The 23,929-nt window shown below is 49.6% G+C and overlaps 1 protein-coding gene across 3 annotated transcripts in view; it reads left to right on the top strand.

Moving 5' to 3' along the window:
* The window catches only part of KCNC4 (potassium voltage-gated channel subfamily C member 4), a 49,285-nt gene extending 30,042 nt beyond the window's left edge, over positions 1-19,243 (top strand). For 2 of the 3 annotated variants that reach the window (XM_084611568.1, XM_084611567.1), the window contains exon 4: positions 18,457-19,243. In XM_084611568.1, the coding sequence (XP_084467694.1) occupies positions 18,457-18,476 (20 nt within the window). In that variant the 3' untranslated portion in view covers positions 18,477-19,243. Of the gene's footprint in view, positions 1-2,612; positions 2,712-18,456 lie in introns of those variants that run through there. The other variant, XM_084611569.1, reaches the window with a different exon arrangement.
* The last annotated feature ends 4,686 nt before the right edge of the window (positions 19,244-23,929 follow it).

Genomic DNA, 23,929 nt, shown 5'->3' with positions numbered 1-23,929 from the left:
GGCCCCCGCAGTGATCAGCTGCCAAAATCTTAACGGGTTCCCTCCTCACCCCACGAGGGGGTTGTTGCCCACCCCTGCCCCCTGGGACTCCTGCCCCATCCAACCCCCCCCATGTTCCTTGATGCCCCCCCCAGGACCCCCACCCCATCCATGCCTGTCCCCTGACTGCCCCTAGAACCGGGCAGGAGAGTCTCGTTGGCCACTGTAGTGGGTGCCCACCCCACTCCTAAGAGCCAGAGGCACCTGCCGGGAGGCGAGGTGGGGAGTCCCGGAGGTGCTTACCTGGGGCAGCTCCTAGGAAGCATCCGGCAGGTCCCTCTGGCTCCTAGGAGCGGGGGAGCGTAGCTGGGGGGGAGCAGGGGGAGCAGCCGCTCCCCCACTGATCACGTCAAAAGTGGCACCTTAGGCACTGACTCCCTGGGTGCTCCAGGGCTGGCTGGAGCACCCAAGGGGAAAATTTGGTGGGTGCAGAGCACCCACCGGCAGCTCCCTGCCCCGCCCCAGCTCACCTCACCTCCGCTCCGCCTCCTCCCCTGAACGCGCCACCCCCTCTGCTTCTCCACGCCCTCCCCCCCCCCCGCAGCTTCCCGCAAATCAGCTGTTCGGCAGGAGGCCAGGGAGGGCTGAGAAGCAGACGGCGGCTTCCCGCTCAGGTCCAGGGAGGCGGAGGTGAGCTGGGGCGGGAAGCGGTTCCCCTGCACTCCCCCAACCCGGGTTACCTGCTGCGGCACGGGCGGCCCTCTTCGTGCCCCCCCCAGCTTACCTCCGCCTCCCTGGACCTGAGCGGGAAGCTGCCGTCTGCTTCTCAGCCCTCCCCGGCTTCCCGCCGAACAGCTGATTCGTGGGAAGCCTGGGCGGGGGGGGGGGTGGAGAAACAGAGCAGGGCGGCATGTTCAGGGGAGGAGGCGGAGCGGAGGTGAGCTGGGGCCGGGGCCGGGGCGGGGAGCTGCCAGTGAGTGCTCTGCACCCACCAAATTTTCCCCGTGGGTGCTCCAGGGCTGGAGCACCCATGGAGTCGGCACCTAAGGCGCCACTTTGGCCGGTTAAATTTAGAAGCCCTTTTAGAATCCGTTCTCCCTCGCGGAACAACCGGTTCTAAAAGGGGCTTCTAAATTTAACAACCAGCTCTAGCGAACCGGTGCGAGCCGGCTCCAGCTCACCACGGGGCGCACGCCTCGTGTGGACATAGCCTGAAAGAGAACCCAGCGCTGCGTGTTCATCCATTTCCAATCTCGGTGCCAGGGTTTGCCCTGAACTCTGTGCCATGCCTGTGACTCGTCTGCCACTTACCTCAAAGAGGCTCGTCAAGGAGCTATTCTATCGCCGTGCATGCGTCTGATTTCTGTAATTAAGCGTATTCATTTACCTAACCATTCTGGTCATTTTAACAGGTTTATGAGACACAGAATATTCAGGGTTAGCACCTCTAATGTAACCAAGGGAAAGGAAAAGAGAGACCACAGCTCATAGCACTAATAATGCCTTGTCCTTCTCCCCGGCATCTATTATTGTATCTCAACAGACTTTACAAGGTCGTCTTATTTGTATTACCATAGCACACTGGAGCTCCTGCCATGGGCCAAGCCCCCATTGTGTATGGTGCTGTACCAACACAGAACAGAAAAAATGGTTCCTGCCCCAAATTCTAGCCTGACAATAGGTCAATGTTGGTATTCAGCTTTTGCAGATAGGGAAACTGAGGCAGTGAGGAACAAAAGCCTATTTAGGTTTTTAATACCCAGTGCCTCATCATAGTAAGTAGCTGGGCATCTTCCGGAGAGCTCATGTGGTGGATTCACCATCCCTTCAAATCTTTTTCAATCAAAATAAGATGTCTGTTTCTGAAAGATCTGCATCAGTGAAACCATAAGTTATTGGGCTGGCTGCAGAAAGTGGCAGGTGAAATTCTCTGGCCTGTGCTATGCAGGAGGTCAGACAGCGCTGATCACCCTAGTCCTTTTTGGCCTTGGCATCTGTGAATCCTAAGTGATTTGCCTAAGGCCACGCAGCAAGGTTGGGAAGACCAAGGAATAGAATCCAGACCTGCCGCCCCTTTTTCAAGGAAAACGCTGGGTCTGAGAAACTTGAAAGCTGTCACCTGGCCCTGCGTTGGATACATCTAGAAGCCCAAAGAGCCTGTAGCTAACTACTGAGCTCCTGAAACTTCACTCCTGCAAACACCAAAGGGGAGCCTGTTGCTCTGTGTGGCATGGAAAACCCTCAGCAGACCCAGAAACTTATGATCAGCAAAGCTACTAATGTTTCATCTACTGTGTATTAGACCTGACATGTAGCTGTGCTCTGCGATTTTTAGCATTGGCATTATGCAACTTGGCAAAAAGCATGACGAATGTGCAGCCCTTCCTGCCTCTACAGCAACAGAAACCAGAAATAGAGAGTAAGACTCAGGGAGTTTGTAGAGAGAGGCACCAAGCTGTTGAGGGATCAATTGGATTTATTTTTCTCTTTCACCCAAAAAAAAAGTGTAGTTTTTTCAGGGGGAAGCTGTACATGTTGGGTGGGTTGGTGGTTTTTTTGTGTTTTTGTTTGTTTGTTTGGTTTGCAGCCTGGAATAGCCTTTTAAAAAGACCTTTCCTCTTCACTATGTTTAGAGATCTAGCGAGAAGAAACATGTCCAAGTAAGAAGAAATCTCCATGGAACAGCAGCAGGGCCGATTTATTCAGATACTCCGAAAAATAAATATTGGCTTCTCTGCCTTTGCCAGAGTCCTGAAATGGCATTTAAAGACCTTGGTGTTAAGTGGTTTTCACATTGTCCTCAATCCCGGCTTGATGGCCTTGGGGCCTGATTCCTCCCTTTAACTCCAGGGCCCGAGTAATCGCAGTGCAAGCTTTAATTAAATGTGCACCTGCTCTGGGCCGGAGGTATCCTTTGGTCTTCATGCCCATTCAGTCCTTGGTGCCTCTGCTGCTCGCAGGAGCAGAGGGATGGGGGTGGCAGTGACACCTGTTGGCTGGACTGGAGTGAAACCGTCGGCTCGTGGCTTCACGCAGCTCCCTGGATAGCCCTCCGAGTGTAACGAGCCACTCCTGCCAACCGAAGCTGGATTTGACTCTGATTTAGCAATAAAAACCTCCTTAGCCTCTCAGCAGTCCCCTGAGTCTTCCGATGAAGCGAGCTGTAGCTCACGAAAGCTGATGCTCAAATAAATTTGTTAGTCTCTAAGGTGCCACAAGTCCTCCTGTTCTTTCCGAGTCACCAAGAGGCTCGCCAGCTGTGGCTAATCAATTCCACCTTGTGCAATGCAATCACAGCTTGTGACAGGGCTCTGAAGCTAGAAGCCTGATTGGAGCTGTGTTGGGGTAAGAGAACTTACCCTGGATCCATAAACCACTTCAGGTCAATTTCTCAAACTCTCTCCTATTAACAGATACATTGTTAGGTCAATGCTGCTGAAAATATAGTGCCCGAGTGTGTTAAAGGCCTCCCCCCCCCCCGGCCACACCCACACCCCCAGGGCGTGCCCTAGAAATGGCTGGGATTTCAGGCGCTGAAATTCAGTACACGCACATGTGCGTGTATATACGAGCACTCATCCCTACGTTAACGACGCCCACAGTGCATGAGCACTGCGTGCAAAGGATATACCTCCCCTCAAGCCTGGCGTGTGCACACACGCCATTACAGTACACGGCACAAGGCCTCTCTATGCACATACTAAATTTGCACATATCTATATCCATGCACAACCCCCACATCTACATACATGACCCCTAGGACACATCTGCCAGCACACTGCTGTGGATTCAAACCCCCCATTGGAAAACCATGTGGGGGTCTGGTGGGGATGGCAAAAAAAACAGTCCATCAAGGTGTGGGGTAGTTTGGTTCAATAATGAAGGCGTTGGAGGGCAGGGGGGGTGGGCAGGATACCTAGGGTCTCTTCCCAGTTTAGTCACTGATATGCCTGGGGCAAGTCTGCTTCCTTTCCTTGTCTGTCTTGTCTCTTTAGCTTACAAGGTCATTGAGAAGGGGGACTCTCTCTCACTAGGTATATGCATGATGGGACCCTGGACTGGGCACTATTTTAACACAAATAATAATGAGCGTATGCAGCCAGCCAGCTCATCCTCTATCCCGGCCCTATGCATTAGTCCCTATTACTACTCCAAAACAGGACCCCACTGTTCTAGGTGCTGTCCAAACACAGGGGAAAAACAGATGGTCCCTGCCACCAAAGTGCTGACACACTCATCACTCTGGTGCCGGGTGCCTGTCTGAGCCCGGGTCACCAGAAATCCTGCATTCCTTTACCAACTCCTCCACTACCACCTTTAGCATGACTTTGAGGATGTCACTTCACCTCTTCTTTGACTCCGTTTTCTTCTCTGTAAAATGGAGATAAACCTGCATGGGTGTTGTGGAGATCAGTTAATGCTTGTGAAGCCCGTTGAGATCCCTGGAAGAAAGATATGTGCAAAGTATTGCTCTGTTTCTCAGGAGAGTCCTGAAGGAGCTGAGAAAATGGAAAGACCTAACGATCAGTTGGACAAGAAATGGACACGGCATGAAAATAATTGCATTGACCAGAAACCATCTGTACCTGGCTTCCCCCGCACTGCCAGTAAAAATCCACAGTGCCTAGTTAATGACAATAAAAAATGTCAGTCAGGCAATGCCTATGTGGAAATAAGAGAGCAAAGGTGGATGCCGTATAGATGCAGTCCTAGGATAAAGAGAGAGCTCTCTACTCAACTTTAAGCTACTGATCTATTATTAGGTTGTCCCCCTCCATCCTTCTGGGCATACCAAGAAGCTATTGTCATGCTCTTGCCTCCCAACCAAGACCCAATGGAAAGGAATGATTCCTCCAGAAGGACCACAAAGCACTGTGCAAGACATTTGTACAAGGGCCATTTTCTCTGACTGTTGAAATGCAGCCACCTCTCAGGTGAAACACAGCAGCTGAGCAACAGCACAGTGCAACAATAAATGGCACTTCACCACAGGAAGAAAAGAAGAATTACAGCACTGGATCAGTATATCAAACAGCCGCTAAAACTGCAAAGGGGAAATGTAAGTAATTCATCAATATACAAAGTGCCAGGGGAAAGCCAAATCCCAAGGGCATGGATGCTTTAAAGTAACAGCACGTGGTATATGGGATGAGGGGAGGGCTTGTGGTGTGTGTTTTTGCCCCATCTATGTGATGTGTTAATTGGAACTCATTTTAAATCCCAGCCATCAACAATAGATGTTACTTACAAGGCAAGCCCAGAGGATGCAACTGCGAAGTGACTGCAGAAGGGAGGTTGCTGAGAATGCTGCTTTGGGTATTTTAATTCCTGCAGTTTTAGAGGCTGTCATAGTTCCCTAAAATAAAATGATAGGGAGGAAGGAAAATGGTCCCAGAAAGTGTCATGTTCCAGCTCTAGAAAGAAAAACCCCTTCAAAGCCATGTGTCTGAATGACTAAAGTTAGATTCTAAGGGCTGTAAGCCTGGGTAATGATATTCAGCAGATGAAGGGGGAGAAGCTGCTTAGAAGTCACAAGTGCAATTTCCCTTGCTAGGGCTTTTTCTTCCACCCTGGTGGCAAGTGGTGTGTCTCCAAGGGAGAACCGTGTGGTATCCAGAGGGCAACAGTGTTCATGTAACCCACATGAACCCAGGCTGGCTTTGTCTTCCTCTAGTGGCTGGCTCTCACAAGAGGATAAGAACCCACTATAGCTGCCAAGGAGTATCTGGCTCAAGTGACAGAACCTTGTGCCTTTTAGCACTGAGCAGCCAGCATTCATTCCCCCTGAGGGCCCAGCACTTGTTGTTTCAACTTCGAAAACCTCTCCATTCCTTTCAACCAACAAGATTGGCTTCCCTGCATCTGAAAGGATTCTGTGAGCTCTCCAGCTCCCGTCCCTGTTTGTTTTGTGTGTGTTTTTGCTTGAATGGGTTCAGGTTCCAGTGTTTCCTGAAAAAAAGAAAAGGAGGACTTGTGGCATCTTAGAGACTAACAAATTTATTTGAGCATAAGCTTTTGTGAGCTACAGCTCACTTCATCAGATGCATTCAACGGAAAATACAGTGAAGAGATTTATATACAGAGAGAACATGAAACAATGGGTGTTTCCTGAGCTGCTCTGTCAGCTCAAACAGGTCCTTTGACAAAGAGAACCAACAAAAGCAGGTGATCTATTGTAGAATGCACACAATCAGAGCAATGTGGCATGGGTCGAGCTGTGTGAATAATTGGCTTTTATTTTTTTTTTTTTTTTTAGTTTGAAGCATGTACTTCCACGTTTATATTGCTATTTTTGCCATGCTAGCCTAGGTAAAGCCAGTGCAGGTATGTCTACCTGAGCGACAATCCCCTCTCTGATTAGTGTAGACATACCCATGGAGGATTCCAAGCTATGACCGTGGGCAGGGCACTAGGATAGCACGAGGAGACATTACTGTAGCAAATAACATAAGGCCCCAATTATGGGTCATGCAAGTGGGAGTTGGCTCTGCTGTTATGATCGCATGCTATGATGGGCACTTGGGGTAGCTTGCTTCAGAGTAGAAGGCTGGCCTTGTGACCATGGCACTGAATTTGGACTCGAGAGAGTTGGGTGCCATTCAAGATCTGGAACAGACTCTGTACAGGACCTTGGGCAAGTCACTAAATAGTTCTGTCTCTGTTCTGAGGAGGAGAATTCTTCTTTGTCTATTTAGACTGGGGCAGGGACTATATTGTCTTATGGGCCCCTGATCTCGGTCAGGGACTAGCGCAGTGGGGGAGCCCCAATCTCGGTTGGGGCCACTATAGTCTCTGCCATAATACAATAATTCTATGAACGCAGATTGTACTCTTGGCATTGCTGTCTGTTGATGGGACTAAACAAAGTCCTTTGTTGCTATTATTTTTTTATCTGGGTTAATTTCTCAGACCGGTGAAGCTGTTTTCAAAGGCAAGTCCCTGGGGGATCTGGACAATCATAAGTTTGATGCAAAAACAGCTTGGAGGGTAAAGGAAGCTGGGGGAGCAAAAAGCTTAGTGGTATCATGAGAAATCCATAGAGCAGGCTGGAGTGTTCCTAGCTGCCCTGCAGGACAGTGGAAAGCTTTTAAACACTGCCCCTCTCTCCACAAGCAGGGCAGGGTGTTTGCACAGGTAAGAGGAGATGCTTTGAGCAGCAGCTCTGCTCCTGGCTACAGTTGGCTTTTCCTGGGAGATCATTCCCCAGCCAAGGTCCAAACTCAATCCTCTCCCCATCCAGACAGGAACGGGTATTGCCAAGTGTTAGAGTCCTGCGGGTATCCTGGATTACCCCACACCTCTGCTTCCCTAGGACGCTCCCCCTTTCAGCCCTGTCTAGGGCCCTGCCACCCCACTGCTTCCATCAGCTGGATACGTGAGCTGTGATCCGACTCCTGATTCTACCTCCTTTGAGATCCTCTCTTCACTTGGATAACTGCCTCTGCATGCAGTTCCAATGGCATCTGCCCAGCACGGTGGCTCAGAGGTTCACACGCAGTCTCACAAGCTTTGTGGATGGCCTTCAGCTTCTTCGGGGGAATGGGCTGGTCCCAGGCAAATGGACAGCTCCCCCTAGCAGGGAAACAAATTGCTTCAGACTTGGGAGACCTGGATTCAGGTCCCTGCTCTGCCACAGACTCCCTGTGTGACCTTGAGCAAGTCACTTAGCCGCTCTGTGCCTCACTTATTAATGCCCCTTGGAGTCAATGGAACTTCAGAGCACTAAGCTGTATAGCGCAGGTACAGCTCATATCAGAGTCTGGACCCTCTCCACTACTGTCTGTATGGGAAAGTGCTAGGGAATTTAGAAGAGCAGAGTCTTTCTCAAGGTCCCTTGAGCCAGCCACTAGAACTGACTGAAGCATTCGACAGGATGGTTAAAACACCTATAGAGCCGATCTGTTCTATTCAATCGTATAGGAGTTTTCTATGGCAACTTCTAGAGTAGCTTGTTTTCATCCATACGCAGTCTTGATTTAAAGACTGGCTGTCTTGGTAAAAGGGCTGCTGCAGCTCAACCGGGACTTATAGGTTGGATGCAGGAATCACAGGGTGAAGCGCTATGGCCTGTTATACAGGAGGTCGGACTGGCTGGCCAGGATGGTCCCTTCTGACCTTAAAACCTACAACGCTACGAATGGGAAATTCTGTGGGGCTTTTCCATAAGTCACCACCACTCTGTGGATCGCTTTTCATCTGATGCTCTCAAAGCACTCCCGAAAGAAGGGAGAAACTGGTGCTCAGAGAGCTTCAGTGAACTCAGCCGGCCCAGAAAACAAAGTCGGTACTCAAATCCAAGTCTCGACTCCCGTGCCTTATTAAATGGATCACAAACTGCCCCCCTTACTGTGGGGTCTGTCTGATGGCCCTTCATTTGGGAAGGCCAGAGCTGATACACCCACAGAGGCTGCAGCGTGACTCAGAGCTCCAATCAATACTGATGAACTCATTGACAAAGAGAACTAGAGCGCTATGGGTTACCAGTGCTCTAAGTTCTGGCTTTGGGACGTCTGGTTTTCAGTGAGGCATGATGGAGCAAAACCACACCTGTGAAAATCCACCTGAACATTCGCTGGGGATGGGAGCAGATCAGAATCCCAGCGCTGACCTATGGGAATGTTTGGTGCTGGATCCTCTGCTGGGGTAAATCAATGGATCTCTAGTTAGATCAGTAAAAGAACTGGGTCTCAGGCTAGCATCTCTAAACCAACTCTCTTTTTGGAGTTGTGAAAAAGCTTTTGGTAAACTTTTGCTTTAGTTTTTGCTGGTCTCTGAGCCTCCTCCTAGTGTGGTCCAGGATGGATGCAGCAATCCCTGGAATCGTAAGTGAAAGGCTGCTCTCCTGAGTGGCAACCTCCCAGTAGGGTAACCACATGTCCTGTTTTAGCCAGGACAGTCCCTTTTTTAAGCCCTGTCCTGGGTGTCCCAACTTTTTTTGGCAAAAGTGGGCATTTGTCCCATTTGCTCTTGCCAACTGATCAATGGGACAAATGCCCATTTTCATCAAAGTGGGGTGGGGAGGAATATGTGTGTGGGAGCAGTGATGCCAGCCCCACATGTGGGGGAGGCAGGGCTCGTATGAGCAGCGACACCAACCCCAGCATCACCCCGGGGGCAGGAAGGGCTCTGGAGAATGGTGATACCAGCCCCATACATGGTGGGAGAAGGCTCAGGCTATCCCTACACGGTATCCCTTTTTCCCTGGGGAAATATGGTCACCCACCTCCCAGAGATCATCATCTTGGGACATTCCTGACAGACTTGCAGCCCCAGTAGTTTGGATGAGGCTCAGCAAAGCAGCCAAACATTTGGAGAGTCGCATGGCTCCAAATTCCAAACCGGTTTAGAGGTTCTTCCATCACTAGTTTGAATCTCCTTTGCAAGCAAATGCCACCGCATGAAATTCAGCAGGGAAGGTCTAGCGCTAACTCCCTATCATGAAAATCCCACTGACCGCCATGAGTGCGTCTTACCATTCTGCCCAGTGCAGGGGTCTGGAGCTGGATAATGAGACTTTAGTCAGATTTGCCTGAGCTGGGTGGTCATGTCTGGGGAGGGTCATGGGGCGTTGTCAGGACTGAGCTGTGTGACACAGATGGATTTCAGCATAGGCAGGGCTAGGTGGTCAGGTTTGCCTGTAGAGAACTAAGCAACCTGTCTCTCTCTCAGCCCAGTCCTGGATCCTATCTTGGCAATCAGAGGGACCGGGAGGTCAGAGCTCTGTGAGGGCTGATGACTGGACTAGCGGGGCAGGGCTGTGTGGGTGATACGAGCTAGGAAAACTGGAGGTGCCACTGGCAAGAAGGAGGAGCATCAGCAGAGCTGACGGTAGGAGCCCAGCACTGGAACAGCAGGGAGTACTGCAGGTCAGGGCCGAAGTGTATCGGCAGAGCTGTGTGGGTGGGAAGCTTACAAAGCTCATTCCCATAGCATCCCTTGTAATTATTTGTTCTAGACAAGGCATCGGAAATGTACGTGGTGCTTTGCAAAACAACAGTGGAGTCCCTGCCCAGAAGGACTTAGCTTCCAAGGAGCAGAGAATTAATTTTTGTCACCTTAACGCCTGGATCAGGGCCCCATCGTGTTGCATGCTGCAGACGTGCATAGCAAGGAAGAGCCGCTGTCCCAAGGAGCTATAGACAAAGGAAACAGAGGGGAAGTGACTTGACCGGGTCCCACAAGTCCGGGACAGAGCCAGGAGCAGAATGCAGGTCTGTCTGATTCCCCGCCCAGTGCCCTTGGCACTAGGCATCACTGACTCCCAGTAGGCTTTCATGGAGTTACTCATATGAATAAGTGTAAAACAGGGTGGAAAAGGACTCCACACCTGATCCTAAATTAAGACACCAGCAGCAGGAAGAAGCAACAAAGGGGAGCAGGCAGGGCAGGATTAGGGTGAAGAAGTTTGGTCATTTGCATCCCTCACCCAACGGATGACAATGGCGGGTCCCATTGAGTCTTGGTTTCATTGTAAGACTGGGTATACAGCTCCTTAGAGAAGAGAGTTTGGGGTAGGATGGTGTGAGAGGACAGGACGGTGGGGAAGGCAAGCAGGAGCTCTGTAATCTGGGCCCTATATTTAGTGAGCACTGAAATTAGTGGAATTCACATGAAGTAAGAAATAGGACTTTAAAAGGTAAACAGAGGAGAAAAGGTCCTTTCGATGAGCCAGGTTTCTCTGACTAGAAACCTGGGGTATGAGTCTGCTGCCGCTTACAGGAGCAAACTGGAGTGACTCCACTGGAGTGACACTAGTGTTGTTTCTGATCTCACTCCAATTTAAGCTCCTGGCATCTATTGTACTGCAAGGACTAAGAACTCCCTCCTGTCTCCAGATTTTCTGGAGAAATACCTTTCTTAAAAGCAAGAGTTTATTCCCCATTCAGCTTTGGAGGACTTTTTTTTTTTTTTTTCAGTGTGAGCAAGGAGATTATTAAAGCCTATGAAATAATCTCTTTTGCTACAAAGTGCACTTCCTTGTACGCATGGGATCTGTTACGTCACAGGGAGAGACACCCTTGGGAGAAAGCATTGGGATTTCACCTGAAGGGCACAGTGTTGTTTTTTATATACACCTCACACAGTTAGCCTGTGGAACGCATTGCCACAAGATAATGTGACAGTGGTGAGTGTATATTACAGGTCCCCCTCTGTGCCTGATCCACATTCGTTGTTACAGCCACCAGCTACAGAGCCTTGGCGCATTCACTATGCTTTTAGCTTTGATAGTTACGGATTCAGTCCCTGTGTGTTCGCCGAGGGGGTGGCCATAACAATAGCACTCACACAAAAAACCTCTGAAGTAACCGAAACATTTTTCTCCCACATGTTCATCTGTAAACAACATGTAACTCTTCAATTAAGCCTGTCCTGACCCCTTCTAGTGGCTAATCCACACAAAGCAGGTCCCCACATCTGTACCCTGGAGTTCAGAGTCAGGAGGAACCATAAGGGCATGCTGTTTCTACCAGGAAATAGAGAATTAGCTCAAGTGATAGAAACCTCTGCTTAGAGCTGGAGATATGATAGTCTATCCCAGACAAGCCAGCCTCTGGGTTCAGGGATTGATTATATATAGGCTTGGCAGAATTGGATTTTTCTTTTCTTTTTAAAATCAATTTAACAGATATTGATTGATTTTAAAGCTATTTTTTCTATTTGTATCTATTTAAACATTCACAGTTGTCAGAAATTACAAGTGGGTCAGACAATGATGATTTAATGGCAGTAGATGAGGAGATTCAAAAGTTAGGGGTTTAGAACCCTTAGCGCACACATTGTCAACGCCCTGTCAAAACCTAGGCACTAAGCAGCCTTAAATCAAACTCTGTGTTCTCAAGCCGCATTTGTCGTCTTTTGCCTGTCTGTCAACTTCGATGATTATTGGTGGAAATACTCTGTCCGTTTCTACCTGTGCAGTGATTTTTACTTCTTTGATTTTTTTTTTAAACCAACACTTACTGATTTTAAAAAACTGTAATCCATCCTAGCCTAGTTTATGTATCATGCGAGCTAAATCTGTCTTGGTCCCCTTCTAGTGGCCAGACCATGGAAGGAGATTTAACTGACACTGTCTGAGTGAATGGGGCTGATTATTTATTATCTAGTAGTAACAGCACATGGCCTTAGGTCCAGAGCTCCTGGGTTCTGTCCCTGCAGGTGACCCATCCAGGGTGATTGTTACAGTGGCAAATATTTTTGCAGAGATTTTCCCCTCTTACTATTTTCCCTAGTCTAACCCCTGATCCCTGTGTCACTTCATTGCTGCCCTAACAGATCACAAGTTTTTCAAAGCTGAAGGATATTCATTACCGAGCTTGCTACCCCTTTCCAGGTGCTTTAACTTTCCACAACTGCCATCTCAGCGGTTCCCACCCTGACAAACAGCAGGGGGGATTTTAGAAAAGGAAGATTTTTAGATGTATAATGCATGGTGGCTGATCTTCTTCCTGGTGACCTCTCTTTCCCTGCACAAGAGAAGCCAGCGTACCTCCCTCCATGGCTTTAGTGCACGTGAGCTAGCTTGTCTTCCCCCAGCAGGGGATATAATGTCCTATCAGAACATTGCCATCCAGGTATCCTTCACACTCCCGGCACAGAGATCTGTTTATAGGGCCAGATTTCCAACTGCTCAGTGCCCCCCATGGGGCCAAAATTTTCACTTCCCTTTTGGCCTAGTGCTTGGCCAATACTCAAGGCCTTACAGGGTTGGGATCATTACAATGAGAAGTAGTTTCTACCTAACTCATAGCATCAAGCAAATAGCAGGCAGCTTCCTGCCTCAGAAATCCCCATGCCTGCCACTCCAGCGAGCTCTGTGCCCAAGAAGTTCTGTCTCTCTGCTTCCTCTCAGAGTCACGCTCACAATTACTTCTCCAGGCTTCCTGCCTCCAACACACACAGGCTGCAAAACCAGCCTCCTAGCTCCTGCAGTGGCCGTCAGGGAAACTCAGCCCACACAGCTGAGCTGCAACCGGCCATGTGCCTTGGGCAGTCCCTGCATTGTTCGTAGCTGTCTGCTATAAAACGGGCTTAAGTGCTCCTTCCATTGAGTCCCATACCCACTGAATTTAGAGGTCTATGATTGTCTTTGGATCAAAGACTCTCCTGAGGGCAGCCATTAGCACCTTTCAACACAACAGTTCCCTGAGATCCATCCAGGCAATGGAAAAGCTCAGCAGACCCTTTAATTGCTCCCTGTGTTCCAAAATAAAGCTTTGCTTCTGCATTGATCCCTGTTCAAGATGCAGTCACCCCTCGTCCTGCCCTGCCTCTTGGCACCCAGCGGTCTGTGTGCTGTGTCCATGAAGGCCATGAGATATAGCAGGCACATGGCAGACTGCTCCAGCTAATCTGCAAACTGATCTCTGCCACTGCAGGCTTTGAGGCTAAAAGGATTTTTTTTTTTTAAATGTTGGGAATATAGGTCATCCATAACCTTAAAAAAGAAACCAAACAAGGAACCAACAAGCCTAAGCTGCAGTCTCTGGTGTCTCAATGGAGACTTGGTTCAAATAGTGCATGTGGAGGGGACTCTAGTCAAGGAAAGGAGATGTATTTGAGTGAAGGACCTTGTGATTTCATAGAAGGTCTGGTCTGGCCCACATTAATGTACCGTTAACAAGCTGCCCCCAGCATCAAGGAACCTGCGCTTAGAATTTCTATGGTGGTTTAGCTTCACACTGCTGTTCTCAAGAGAAAGCAGCCCTTGATGGGCAGACTCGGGCAACGATCACATGGGATACCTACCGATCTAAGGCACCATCCATCGCCAGCAGTGTCATAGCATCTAGGCCCCTCACAATCTGTAAGGTATTTATCCTCACCACACCTCCGGTAGGCAGCCAAGGAAGTGCTTTTATCCATATTGTAGAGATGGGGGAACAGCAAGATTAGGATCCAGATGTTGAAAAATATTTGGTTCATAGATTCCAGGGCCACACAGGACCATTGTGATCCTCTAGTCTGTCCTGGGTTATGCAGGAGGTCAGACAACTTCCTTAAAATATTTCCTAGAGCAGATGTTTTAGAAAAACACCCAACCCTGATTTAAAAGTTGCCAGTGATGGAGACTCTACCACAACCCTTGGTAAATTGTTCCAGTGGCTAACTACTCTCACTGTTAAATATATACACCTTATTTCCAGTCTGAATTTGTCTAGCTTCAACTTCCACCCATTGGATTGTTAGACCTTCCTCTGCTAGACTGAAGAGCCCATTATACAATATTTGTTCCCCATGTAGACTGCAATCAAGTCCCCCCTTATCCTTCTCTTTGTTGAATTAAATAGACTGAGCTCTTTGAGTCTGTCTCTACAAGGCAGGTTGTCTAATCCTTTCTTCATTCTTGTGGCTCTTCTCTGACCCCTCTCCAATTTATCAACATTCTCCTTGAATTGTGGGCACCAGACCTGGACACAAGATTCCAGCAGCGGTCGCACTAATGCCAAATATAGAAGGAAAATAATCTCTTTACTCCTACTTCAGATTCCCCTGTGAATGCATCCAAGGATTACATTAGCTCTTTTGGCCACATCATAGCACTCAGAGCTCCTGTTCCACTGATGATCCACAAAAACGACGAGGAGTCCTTGTGGCACCTTAGAGACTAACAAATTTGTTTGGGCACAAGCTTTTGTGGGCTAGAACCCACTTCATCAGATGCATGGAGTGGAAAATGCAGTAGCAGATATAAATACACAGCACATGAAAGGATGGGAGTTGCCTTACCAAGTGGGAGGTCAGTCTAACGAGACCATTCAATTAACAGTAGGATACCAAGGGAGGAAAAATCACGTTTGTAATGGTAATGAGAGTGGCCCATTTCAAACAGTTGACAAGAAGGTGTGACCACGACCCCCAAATCTTTTTCAGTCACTACTGACCAGGATAGAATCTGCCATCCTGAAAGTAGGGCCTCCAGTCTTTGCTCCTAGATGGACACATTTACATTTAGCCGTATTAAAACACAGATTGTTTGCTTATGCCCAGTTTACCAAGCATTCTAGATCACTACGTATCCGCAACCTGTGATCTTCATTATTTACCACTTTGCCAAGTTTTGTGTCCTCTGCAGACTTCCATGGGGGATGGTTTTCTGTTCTCTCTGAGATCACTGATAAAAATGGTAAATAGCATAGGGCCAAGACTAGATCCCCACTAGAAACGCATCTACTCAATAATTCCCCATTTGCAATTGAGGCCATTTAATATGTGCCATGTTAATTTTATATTGTTGTAGTTTTTGTTAATCAAAATGTCGTGTGGTACCAACTCATATGCCTTCCAGAAGTCTAAGTATAGTACATCAACACTATTGCCTTTATTAAACTTGGTATCTTTTTTGATGAGATTACCAGTTAATTGGACAGGATCTATTTTCCATAAACCCATGTTGACTGGCATTAATTCTATTACTGAATTCCCACTGAAAGTGGGGCCCCTGGAGGGGCCAGGGTGTGGGGATGTGGAGGGGGGGGCAAGTAAAGACTTGTATCCTGGGCAGATCCCAGCCTTGTCACTGGCCCCTCACTCCCATCTCCTCCAGAAATTAAGGGGAGTTAGGCGCCTAAATACCTTTAAAAATCTGGGCCTGAGCAATTTGCCTAAGGGAGTGTGTGGCAAAGCAGGGAACTGATCCCATGTATCCGGAGTGCCCTGCTTACTGGGCCTTCCTTCCCCTCCGGAAAGCCGCCTGTGGGCAGGGACATACCATTCGTTTCTATAGTTGAACGTTGCCTCCTCGCCCACACAAGTGGGGCCAGCTCTGCTCTCCTCTCCTCCCAGTTTGTAAGTTAACGGGGGGTCATAGTCATTTCCCACTGCAGCTGCCTCTCCCGCAGTGACAACCAGGGCGAAGACAGCCTTTGTGCATTCCTACCCTGCACCCTGGGGAAAGCAAGAATGTAATCGGATGGACCGTGATTAATTTGGGAAAGGTGGCTGCTCAGTGGCACTGCACCTGCTGTTCTGCACAGCAGCTGGCGCTAAGGGAGGATCCATGGTTCATTTTCGTTTTGTCGCACTGACCTATTCTGAGGTCGCGTTCATGTGTTTGTCACCAGTACCCAGCCAGGGGTTAGCTCCTTGGTAACTATTCTGAAGCTGTTTTGAATGCATAGATCTCATTCCTGCTCTTTCCAATGCATGGTTCACATCCATGGTGCATGGGTTAGTCATTGTTGCATTATGTACTTGAGCTGGATCCAAACGTCCCTGAGACCCGAAAGCGGAGTTTGCACATGCTCCTTTCTCGGTATTCCACCTCACACACACACACAGCCCTCAGAATGCCAGGAACGTCTGGAAAACTTGGATCCCACCTCTATGATACATTAAACACTCCCCTGACTTGCTCTTAGAGAGCTGGGGTTGCCAACCCTACAGGACTGGCCTGGAGTCTCCAGGAATTAAAGATCATGGCATGCGATCCAATCTCCAGGAATACATCCAACCAAAATTGGCAACCCTATTGGGAGCCCAGCCTCCCGGTCCCCGTATTTATTTATTTTTTCCCCCTGGGAGTCCAGGCTACCCGTTCGGGTCCTAAACCCACATCCTCAATGGTATTCAAGCTCCTAACTTCATTGAAATCAATGGAAGTTAGGAGCCCAAGTACTTTTCAGGATCTGGGTTTATAGCACTTACCTCAAGAGTGTGAGTAGTCCCAGTGACTCCAATAGGACACTTACACACTTAAAAGTGAGCCTGCATTTGAGCTCTGCTGAATTGGAGCATCAATCTTTCAGTGTTTAAGTACTGAAGAAGGCAGGGTGGTAGAAAGAGACCAATGCAATGAACACACCCTCCCTATCTGCATGAATATACCATCCTGTGCAGTTCAGATCAGGCAGTGGGAAAAGTGATGGGGCTTCCTTGAATTCTCCTTGGGACAAATTGTGATCTGGTGTAACTCTGGAAGTCCACTGAGTTTGGATATACATCGGGGTAAGAGCTCAGAATCTGGCCCATCTGTGGATTATCCCACCATACCCAACTTTCCCGTGGCCATAACAATACCCTGTTGAGGAGAGAGAATGCCTCAGTGATCACAGGGCTGGATTCTGATCTTATTTCCACCAGTGTCCATGTGACTCTGCTCACTTCGCTGGAGTTACTCTAGCTTGCTTACACCAGCCTAGGTAAGAACAGAATCTGTCCCTAGGCAGCCGGTCCCAACTATGCATGGCGTGTCAGGTGTATTCTGTGGCAATGAGGGGTGTTGAGTGATTTCAGAGTGTGCTGTATTGATGACATAGGCAGGACGATGTTTCTTAAACATCCGGTTAAGGAAATAGATGAGCTTTATGTTATGGTGAAGGCTCTTTTTCTAAAAGAATCGTACACCCATGATGCCAGTAGTCACTTTGGTCAGTTTATTAGCTGGGATCATATAACTAGGGGCCTTCACAGCTTTGGTCTCCTGCAGAATGTGTTCCCTTGTTGCTATTGATTATAATCAGGAAATGCAAGTTCTTTTCTCACACCTCACATGGGGGTCCCTACACCTAACTAGCTAGGTAAGGGCCCCAGGGGATTGCCAGCTATTTACCAGCTCCGCTCAGCCTCAAGTGAACTCAGGGGCAGCTGGGATCTGAACCCAGGCAGTGGGATGATGCAGGGAATTGTCAGTAGAAACATAGCCCAGGGGGGGATGTGCAATCCTGGGGTGCGTGCAGGCTCGTGGCTGGAGTGGTACCCTATCTGGCCCCTGGCATTCTTAGCCAAGGTAAGGGGCCTCACGTGGCCGGCCCTCAGGGAGCCCCGCGAGGGGTGGTGGTACTCAGCTGTTTGCGATCCCACACTGCAATCAGCTACCTCCCTCTTTCTTCATGGCCAGTTGGGAGTGAGGCCCTGTAATAATATGGGGTCACTGGGTGGAAAAGGTTAAGAACCACTGCTCTTCTGAGTCCCAGCCAGGGTGAGGATCGTCCGGTGCCCAGGGATGCTCAGCTATGGGCTGGGACCCAAATAACTGCAGAGTGATTGTACGGTACTCAGCCTCAGGGGTGCCCATCCCGGGTGATGTCAGCCCTTCATTTAGCCTGAGCCTTCTCTCTCTGACTCACCCCAACTACCATATGGTCTGTCTGGGCGGCTTCAGTGTTACCCAGGCTTTAGAAAGCTGAATGAATCATCCTTTCAAAGCATCCTGGTTTCTGGACCCACAGGGCACGTGAATCTCATTCTGTCTCTGTTTATCTATTTATTTAAATCCCCGAGCAGGAAGTGCTGAGAGGAGAGTGCGTACCATGGTGTGTTTAATGCCTGCATCCTTTAAATGCAGAGAACTGCAAAGGTGTCCCCTCTTCTAATTATCCCCAAGCCGAGGTCATCACCTTCTCTTAAAACTTTGGTCAGGCGCTGGCAGGCCGAGAGAACAACAGACGCGTTAGTGGGGCCATGTTGGCCTGCTCTCAGCCGCATGGGCAAAGCTCTTTTTGCTGTGAAAGACTCTGAAAATCCTTGTTTTTGCAGGACTGTCGAATCCCCTGTGACTCCCTTGGAAGCTGGGATTTGCTCAGACCATTTGCCGGGTCTAAATGTACCCAGGACGGGCAGGCGAGGGAAGAGGGGGACGAGACCGGATTCCCCCGCCGCGCTGTAACCTTGCTTGTTGTGCATGTGTTGTACGACCATCTGTCTGACGTATACCATGGTCCCCGCCCTGCCCCCACTGACGATGCCATTCACGACTCCCGTGCTGTCCGTTCCGATGCACCCTCTCGCTCCCCTCCACTTGTTGACTGACCCGTTGGCTGGCGTGATTGCTGTAGTAACTTAGACGGCGCCCAGATCTCGCCGCAGACGACCATCGCGGGGCGTCAGCAGCTCATCACGGGCGCCCTGTCGCAGGCACCATCTGTGCTCTCACCGTGTCCATCCGCCGAGCGGTAGCTGTGGACTATTATTTTTAGACTCTGTGACGTTTGCTCCGGCCTCCTCCAATGTACAGATTCCTTCTCTAGAAGAGGCAGCTCCTGGGATTGGTTTGGGACCCATTGGACGATGGCTCCGGAGGTGCATGGGGGTGGGGGGAAGAAGCCTCCAAGAAGTCCAAGTTGCAATACTCGAGCAGCCAATGACTGAGTGCAATAGCAGAGACCAGGTAGACCAGCTGGCCTGATATGGCCAGCTTCTTTCTAATGCTGTTACATATCTCCGTGACCAAGACAATACTAATCCCATTACCTTATATGCTGTACACATGCCTCTTCCTGTCAAGCAGTACTAGAGTTCTAATAAAGAGATCTGGGAGCTGAAATTTGGCTCTTGTATGTGTCACTGCCTTTCCTTTGCTTGAGCTCACTGAATCCCATTTGGTGATCAGCACCTATAAACTGCAGCCAAGACTCTGTATAATCCTGCAGCACCCTAGGCCTGTATCCTACAGTACAGGCCCCTAGGCTCTGTGTCCAGGTCCCTGGACTCTGTGACAGGGTCATTGGAGTCTGCCTCTGGACACCTGGGTTCCACAGTGCTCTCAGTGCAACAGACTGGGAATTCCATGGCAGCTTCATTTAAATGATTCCTGTTTTTATGTGTGTGTGTTTTAATATGGATTTCCCTACTTGGCAGCATGAGATTGTAGAAGAAGCACGCTCTCTTTCTGTAAAGATGATTAGCAGGGAAATAGTTAGCAATGTTGACATTTTAAATGCCATCTTTAGGTTTCAGAGTTAACAACCTCTTGCAAGGAATGGAATCATTCGCACCTCGCTGAGCTGTTGTGTCAGGCTGCCTGCAGATTCAGGAAGACGGCACTATATTGGTTTTATATTAGGTTCATATTTTCAATGGTGTGTTTTGTTTTGTTTTTTTTTCCATCGTAAGGCCTAGAAATATAGAATCAGATCCTCGGCTAACGTTAACTGCTGTAGCTCCACTTGAGTCAAAGGAGTTGCACTGATTTGCACGAGGTGAGGATCTAGCCCCTAATAGTTTTAAATGACAGCTTAGGTTCTCCAGCACAGGATGGGGATTGAGCAGCAAATGGCATGGAATGGCAGTGTACATAGTGGCCCTGACTGCACTGCCTAGTTCCAGGTCACTGTCGTAATTAGCTTGTGGGACATTAATTTAAGCTCACAAGAAACGCATGTTGGGAATGACTGTGGAGAGAATGTACACAGGCCAGGGCTGATTTTTGTGAATGATGGTGAAATGCGATGATAGGAAACAGAACTAGAGGGTTTGAGCCCCTGGGAATCCATCTCTGGGAAAGGCCTTCCATAACACTGGAAAGAAAGCAGTGCAACTTACTGAGTGATCAGTGGTTTTGTGGCTGATGGACAAGCATCAGTTAAAGATTAAAACCTTTCTCCGAGACATTTAGAGAACTATATATTTCCCACTCAGATGAGATCAAGCCATTTGCAAGCCAGGTTGGCTGAAAGCTGCACCACCGACTTCATAATTATATTAAACTCCATGGCCCGGTTCCAAAATTGCTGCTGTTTCGCTCTCCAGAAGATCAATGCTGAGCAAGCGGCTTCATTGTCTGGGTCTGAAAGCCGCTCACAGTCGCTGTGTAAATGGGCCCGAGCACCTCAGTGATGCAGGGCCACAGTGGCACTTACTGATTGGTCGTGCTGCGGGATGAGTCTGTGCCCGGGCTCCATAGCCCAGAGTTTAACTTCTCAAGCCCGGGTGGCCCTCTTGCACCACTCCCAGGGTGGTAGAATAGGGATCAGAAATGCCGAGCAAGGCAAGCCCTGGTGGAGATGTCCAAGATAGATGAGTATTTGCTGCAAACTATGTAGGCCAATGCAGGGCTGGGCCATGGCTGGGATGATTTAACTGGGAATTGGTCCTGCTTCGAGCAGGGGGTTGGACTACATGACCTTCTGGGGTCCCTTCCAACCCTGATATTCTATGTAGAAGCAGGCGTTCAGCAAGCAATCTGATCAGCTCAGAGACCGCAAGGGCCTTGGCAAGCCTGGAACAGAAGGAAGCAACTGGGGCAATGCTGCAGGCAGAAGGACAACTGACTGCTGCAACAGGAGAAAATTAGGGACCTTCCCCTCCCAGCTGTTCTAGATCTCCTTTAGAGGGCAGTGGTGCTATGTCCCTTATGCAGTTTGGCACCACTAGGGGGCACTGTCACTAACTCAAAGCCAGGCTGTTACACTCTGCCATCAAAACTTTCCAATAGTCAGTTTGTCGATGAATCTTGTTGAAATTTCGATGAGAAAATGAGATGAAACTTGTGGGGGAAAGTCCTGTTTTTTCTCATTGCAATTCAAAGCTTTTGAGTTAAAAGTTTTTGTCCAAAACCAATTTATTTGGGGGCAAATGTTAACCAGCTCGAATTAACAGCTTGTTAACCCTCTCAGCCCCAGATGCATCCACTCGGGTTATTTTGAAATGCCCATTTCTAACTAGAGATGGGCCAGAAATGTAACCCCAGGGCTGAACACACCCAAACACTGAGGAAGTTCTGATCCGGGTCAGGAATTTCCCGCTGGTTCCTGTCTCTGCCAATAGGCAGATCCAAATCTTTCTCTTCCCCTGTCAGCTGCTGGGTAAGCCGCCCACCCTCTGCCCCTTTCTATGTGGTACAATTGTCCCCAATAGCCTGTGGCTAAGCTCTGCTGGCTTTGCTGCTTCCTACAGTTAATCAATTACACAATCATTTGGGGCCTGATCAAACTCCCTTTGGAATTCAAGGGGTCATGGTAGATCTATCCCTTGTGTCACCTGCAGGGAGAAGGATAGGTAGCAGCAGAAGGCATGGAGCTTGCGGGGGGAGCGTAAGAAGGCAGATGCTACCCAGGGCTTCTATGCCTCTGCAAAGTGGGCCCCACTCTGGTGCAAGGTAGGAGCTGTATGGCTGGGGAAGCTGGCTTCAGTTAATGTTCCTAAATCCTGCAAGAGTGCGTTATATCTCCTGAGCATTTTAGTTGCTCCTGATTGCAGCCATCTCCTTCTGACACCACCCTGTTGCTCCAAAAAATCCTTCTACCCCTCCTGCTACCGCTGCAGCATGCGTCCTGCTCCTATTCTCTCATACGGCCGATATCGTTAAGGTGCCAGTCATCTTATGTTGCCAGCTAGCCACACCATAGAGCTGTTCAAGTGGCAGGTAGACATGCCAGAGCTGGAAGGTAGCAGGAGAATGGCCATTTGTGGAACGGATGCAGAAAAAACAGGGTTTGGGGTTTTTTTTTTGTTTTTTGTTTGCAGCTTCTTGGCCAAAATGGGAAATGATGAGGTCACTTATGTAGGTTCAGAACCTCACCGTTGTACATGGCGCCCTGCCAGGGTGGGCCACCTCTGCATGCAGATGCTCAAGAACACAACACATGTACACACAGAGGCAGGCCACCCTTGCGATTGGAAAAGCATTTGGGAAACATGGCTGCTAAAATACGGAGGGGCCCCTAAATGACTGGAATAGCCCTATGGAAAGTAGCCCAGCAGACATGTACGCAGATGTTCAGGGTGAGAGACAGACCAAACCACTCAGCGTTAAACAGTGAAGAGGTGAGAGGGGGCAGCCCCAGCAAGAAGAGACCAAATGGTTGCCTCAGTAAAACGGCACGTCCTGAAAAGGGGAGCGGAGCTGCGGAGAGAGAGTGAGTCAGAAGAAAGGGACTAAAGGAATGTGCCAGAGAGCAGCTGGTAACGGAGCCCGGAGAGAGAAAGGAAATCGGATTTCCAGCTTTCTTCTTTTCCTTTTCTTCCCCTCGTCTCTTTTCTGTCTGTGGTTTCACACTTCCGTAAAAGTAAACCTACTGAAGGGAAAGCACCACGCTTGCCTCTCCTTTCCGCTTCCTATTACAAGCGCTGTCATCTCAAGGGCTGGGAGTTAGGCACCCAACTTTGGTTTTGGGTGCCTAATACCCTTTGGACTGTTCTCCAACACTGAGACTGGATGGGAGCGGAGTTTTGAATTGCCATAGAGCAGAGGTGGGCAAACTACGGCCCGTGGGCTGCGTCCAGCCCACAGGACCATCCTGCCCGGCCCTTGAGCTCCTGGCCAGGGAAGGTAGCCCCCAGCCCCTCCCCTACTATCCCTCCTCCCCTGCAGTGTCAGCTCACCGTGCCACCAGCGCTCTGGGCGGCGGGGCTGCCAGTCCTGCTGCTCTGAGCAGCATGGTAAGGGGGCAGGGAGCGGTGGGGGGGGGGGAGGTTGGATAAGGGGCAGGGGGTCCCAGGGGGCAGTCAGGGGACAGGGAGCAGGGGGTGGTTGGATAGGCATGGGAGTCCCGGGGGGCCTGTTAGGGGGCTGGGGTGTGCGTAGGGAGCAGGGTGGGGTCCTGGCGGGGGGGCAGTCAAGGGACAAGGAGCAGGGGGGGTTGGATGGGTCAGGGGTTCTGAGGGGGCGGATAGGGAGGCGGGGGCTGTTTGAGGAGGCACAGCCTTCCCTACCCGGCCCTCCATACAGTTTGGGCACCCCAATGTGGCCCTCAGACCAAAAAGTTTGCCCACCCCTGCCATAGAGCCTTTAAGATGTGCTCATCTCAGGTTCCTGCCGCAGACAGAGCCGTGGCTGCTGTACCCAATGGCTTCTTTGGTTCCAGGAGTCAAAGCCAGATGAAGCTGGCGCAGTCTTTCCAGCGGCTGCTCCCAGGGAGTTGTGTATGCAGCGGTTGCGGTGGCAGACTCCAGGTAAGGTACCTGCTGAAGTTCAAACAGCAGAAGATGCCACAAATGGAAACCGGCTGGCGCTTCTACCCTGGGCCCTTGCTGCAACCCAGTAAAATCCTCCAGAACAGCTGTGCTCCCTGCACTCGGGCTAAGCAGAGGAGTATGGACCAGAGAGGTGCAGTGGAGTTAGCGGCGGGATCCCTGCCAGGTAAGACGACTTGGTCCTGAGACAGAAGTGTGGATCTCCGATCTCAGTAAGCAGGGAATCTAGTGGATGTGGCCTCTGCTTTCCCCTGAGGCTTTCTACATGCTTATCCAACTGGGAGCAAACAAACCCCTCTGAAGCGATTAGCAGTGT

The sequence above is a fragment of the Lepidochelys olivacea genome (genome assembly GCF_965140295.1).
Source record: "Lepidochelys olivacea isolate rLepOli2 genome assembly, chromosome: 21".
Classification (NCBI taxonomy): domain Eukaryota; kingdom Metazoa; phylum Chordata; order Testudines; family Cheloniidae; genus Lepidochelys; species Lepidochelys olivacea.
The sequence above is the reverse complement of the archived record's forward strand: the minus strand, read 5'-3'. Positions and strand labels throughout refer to the sequence as shown.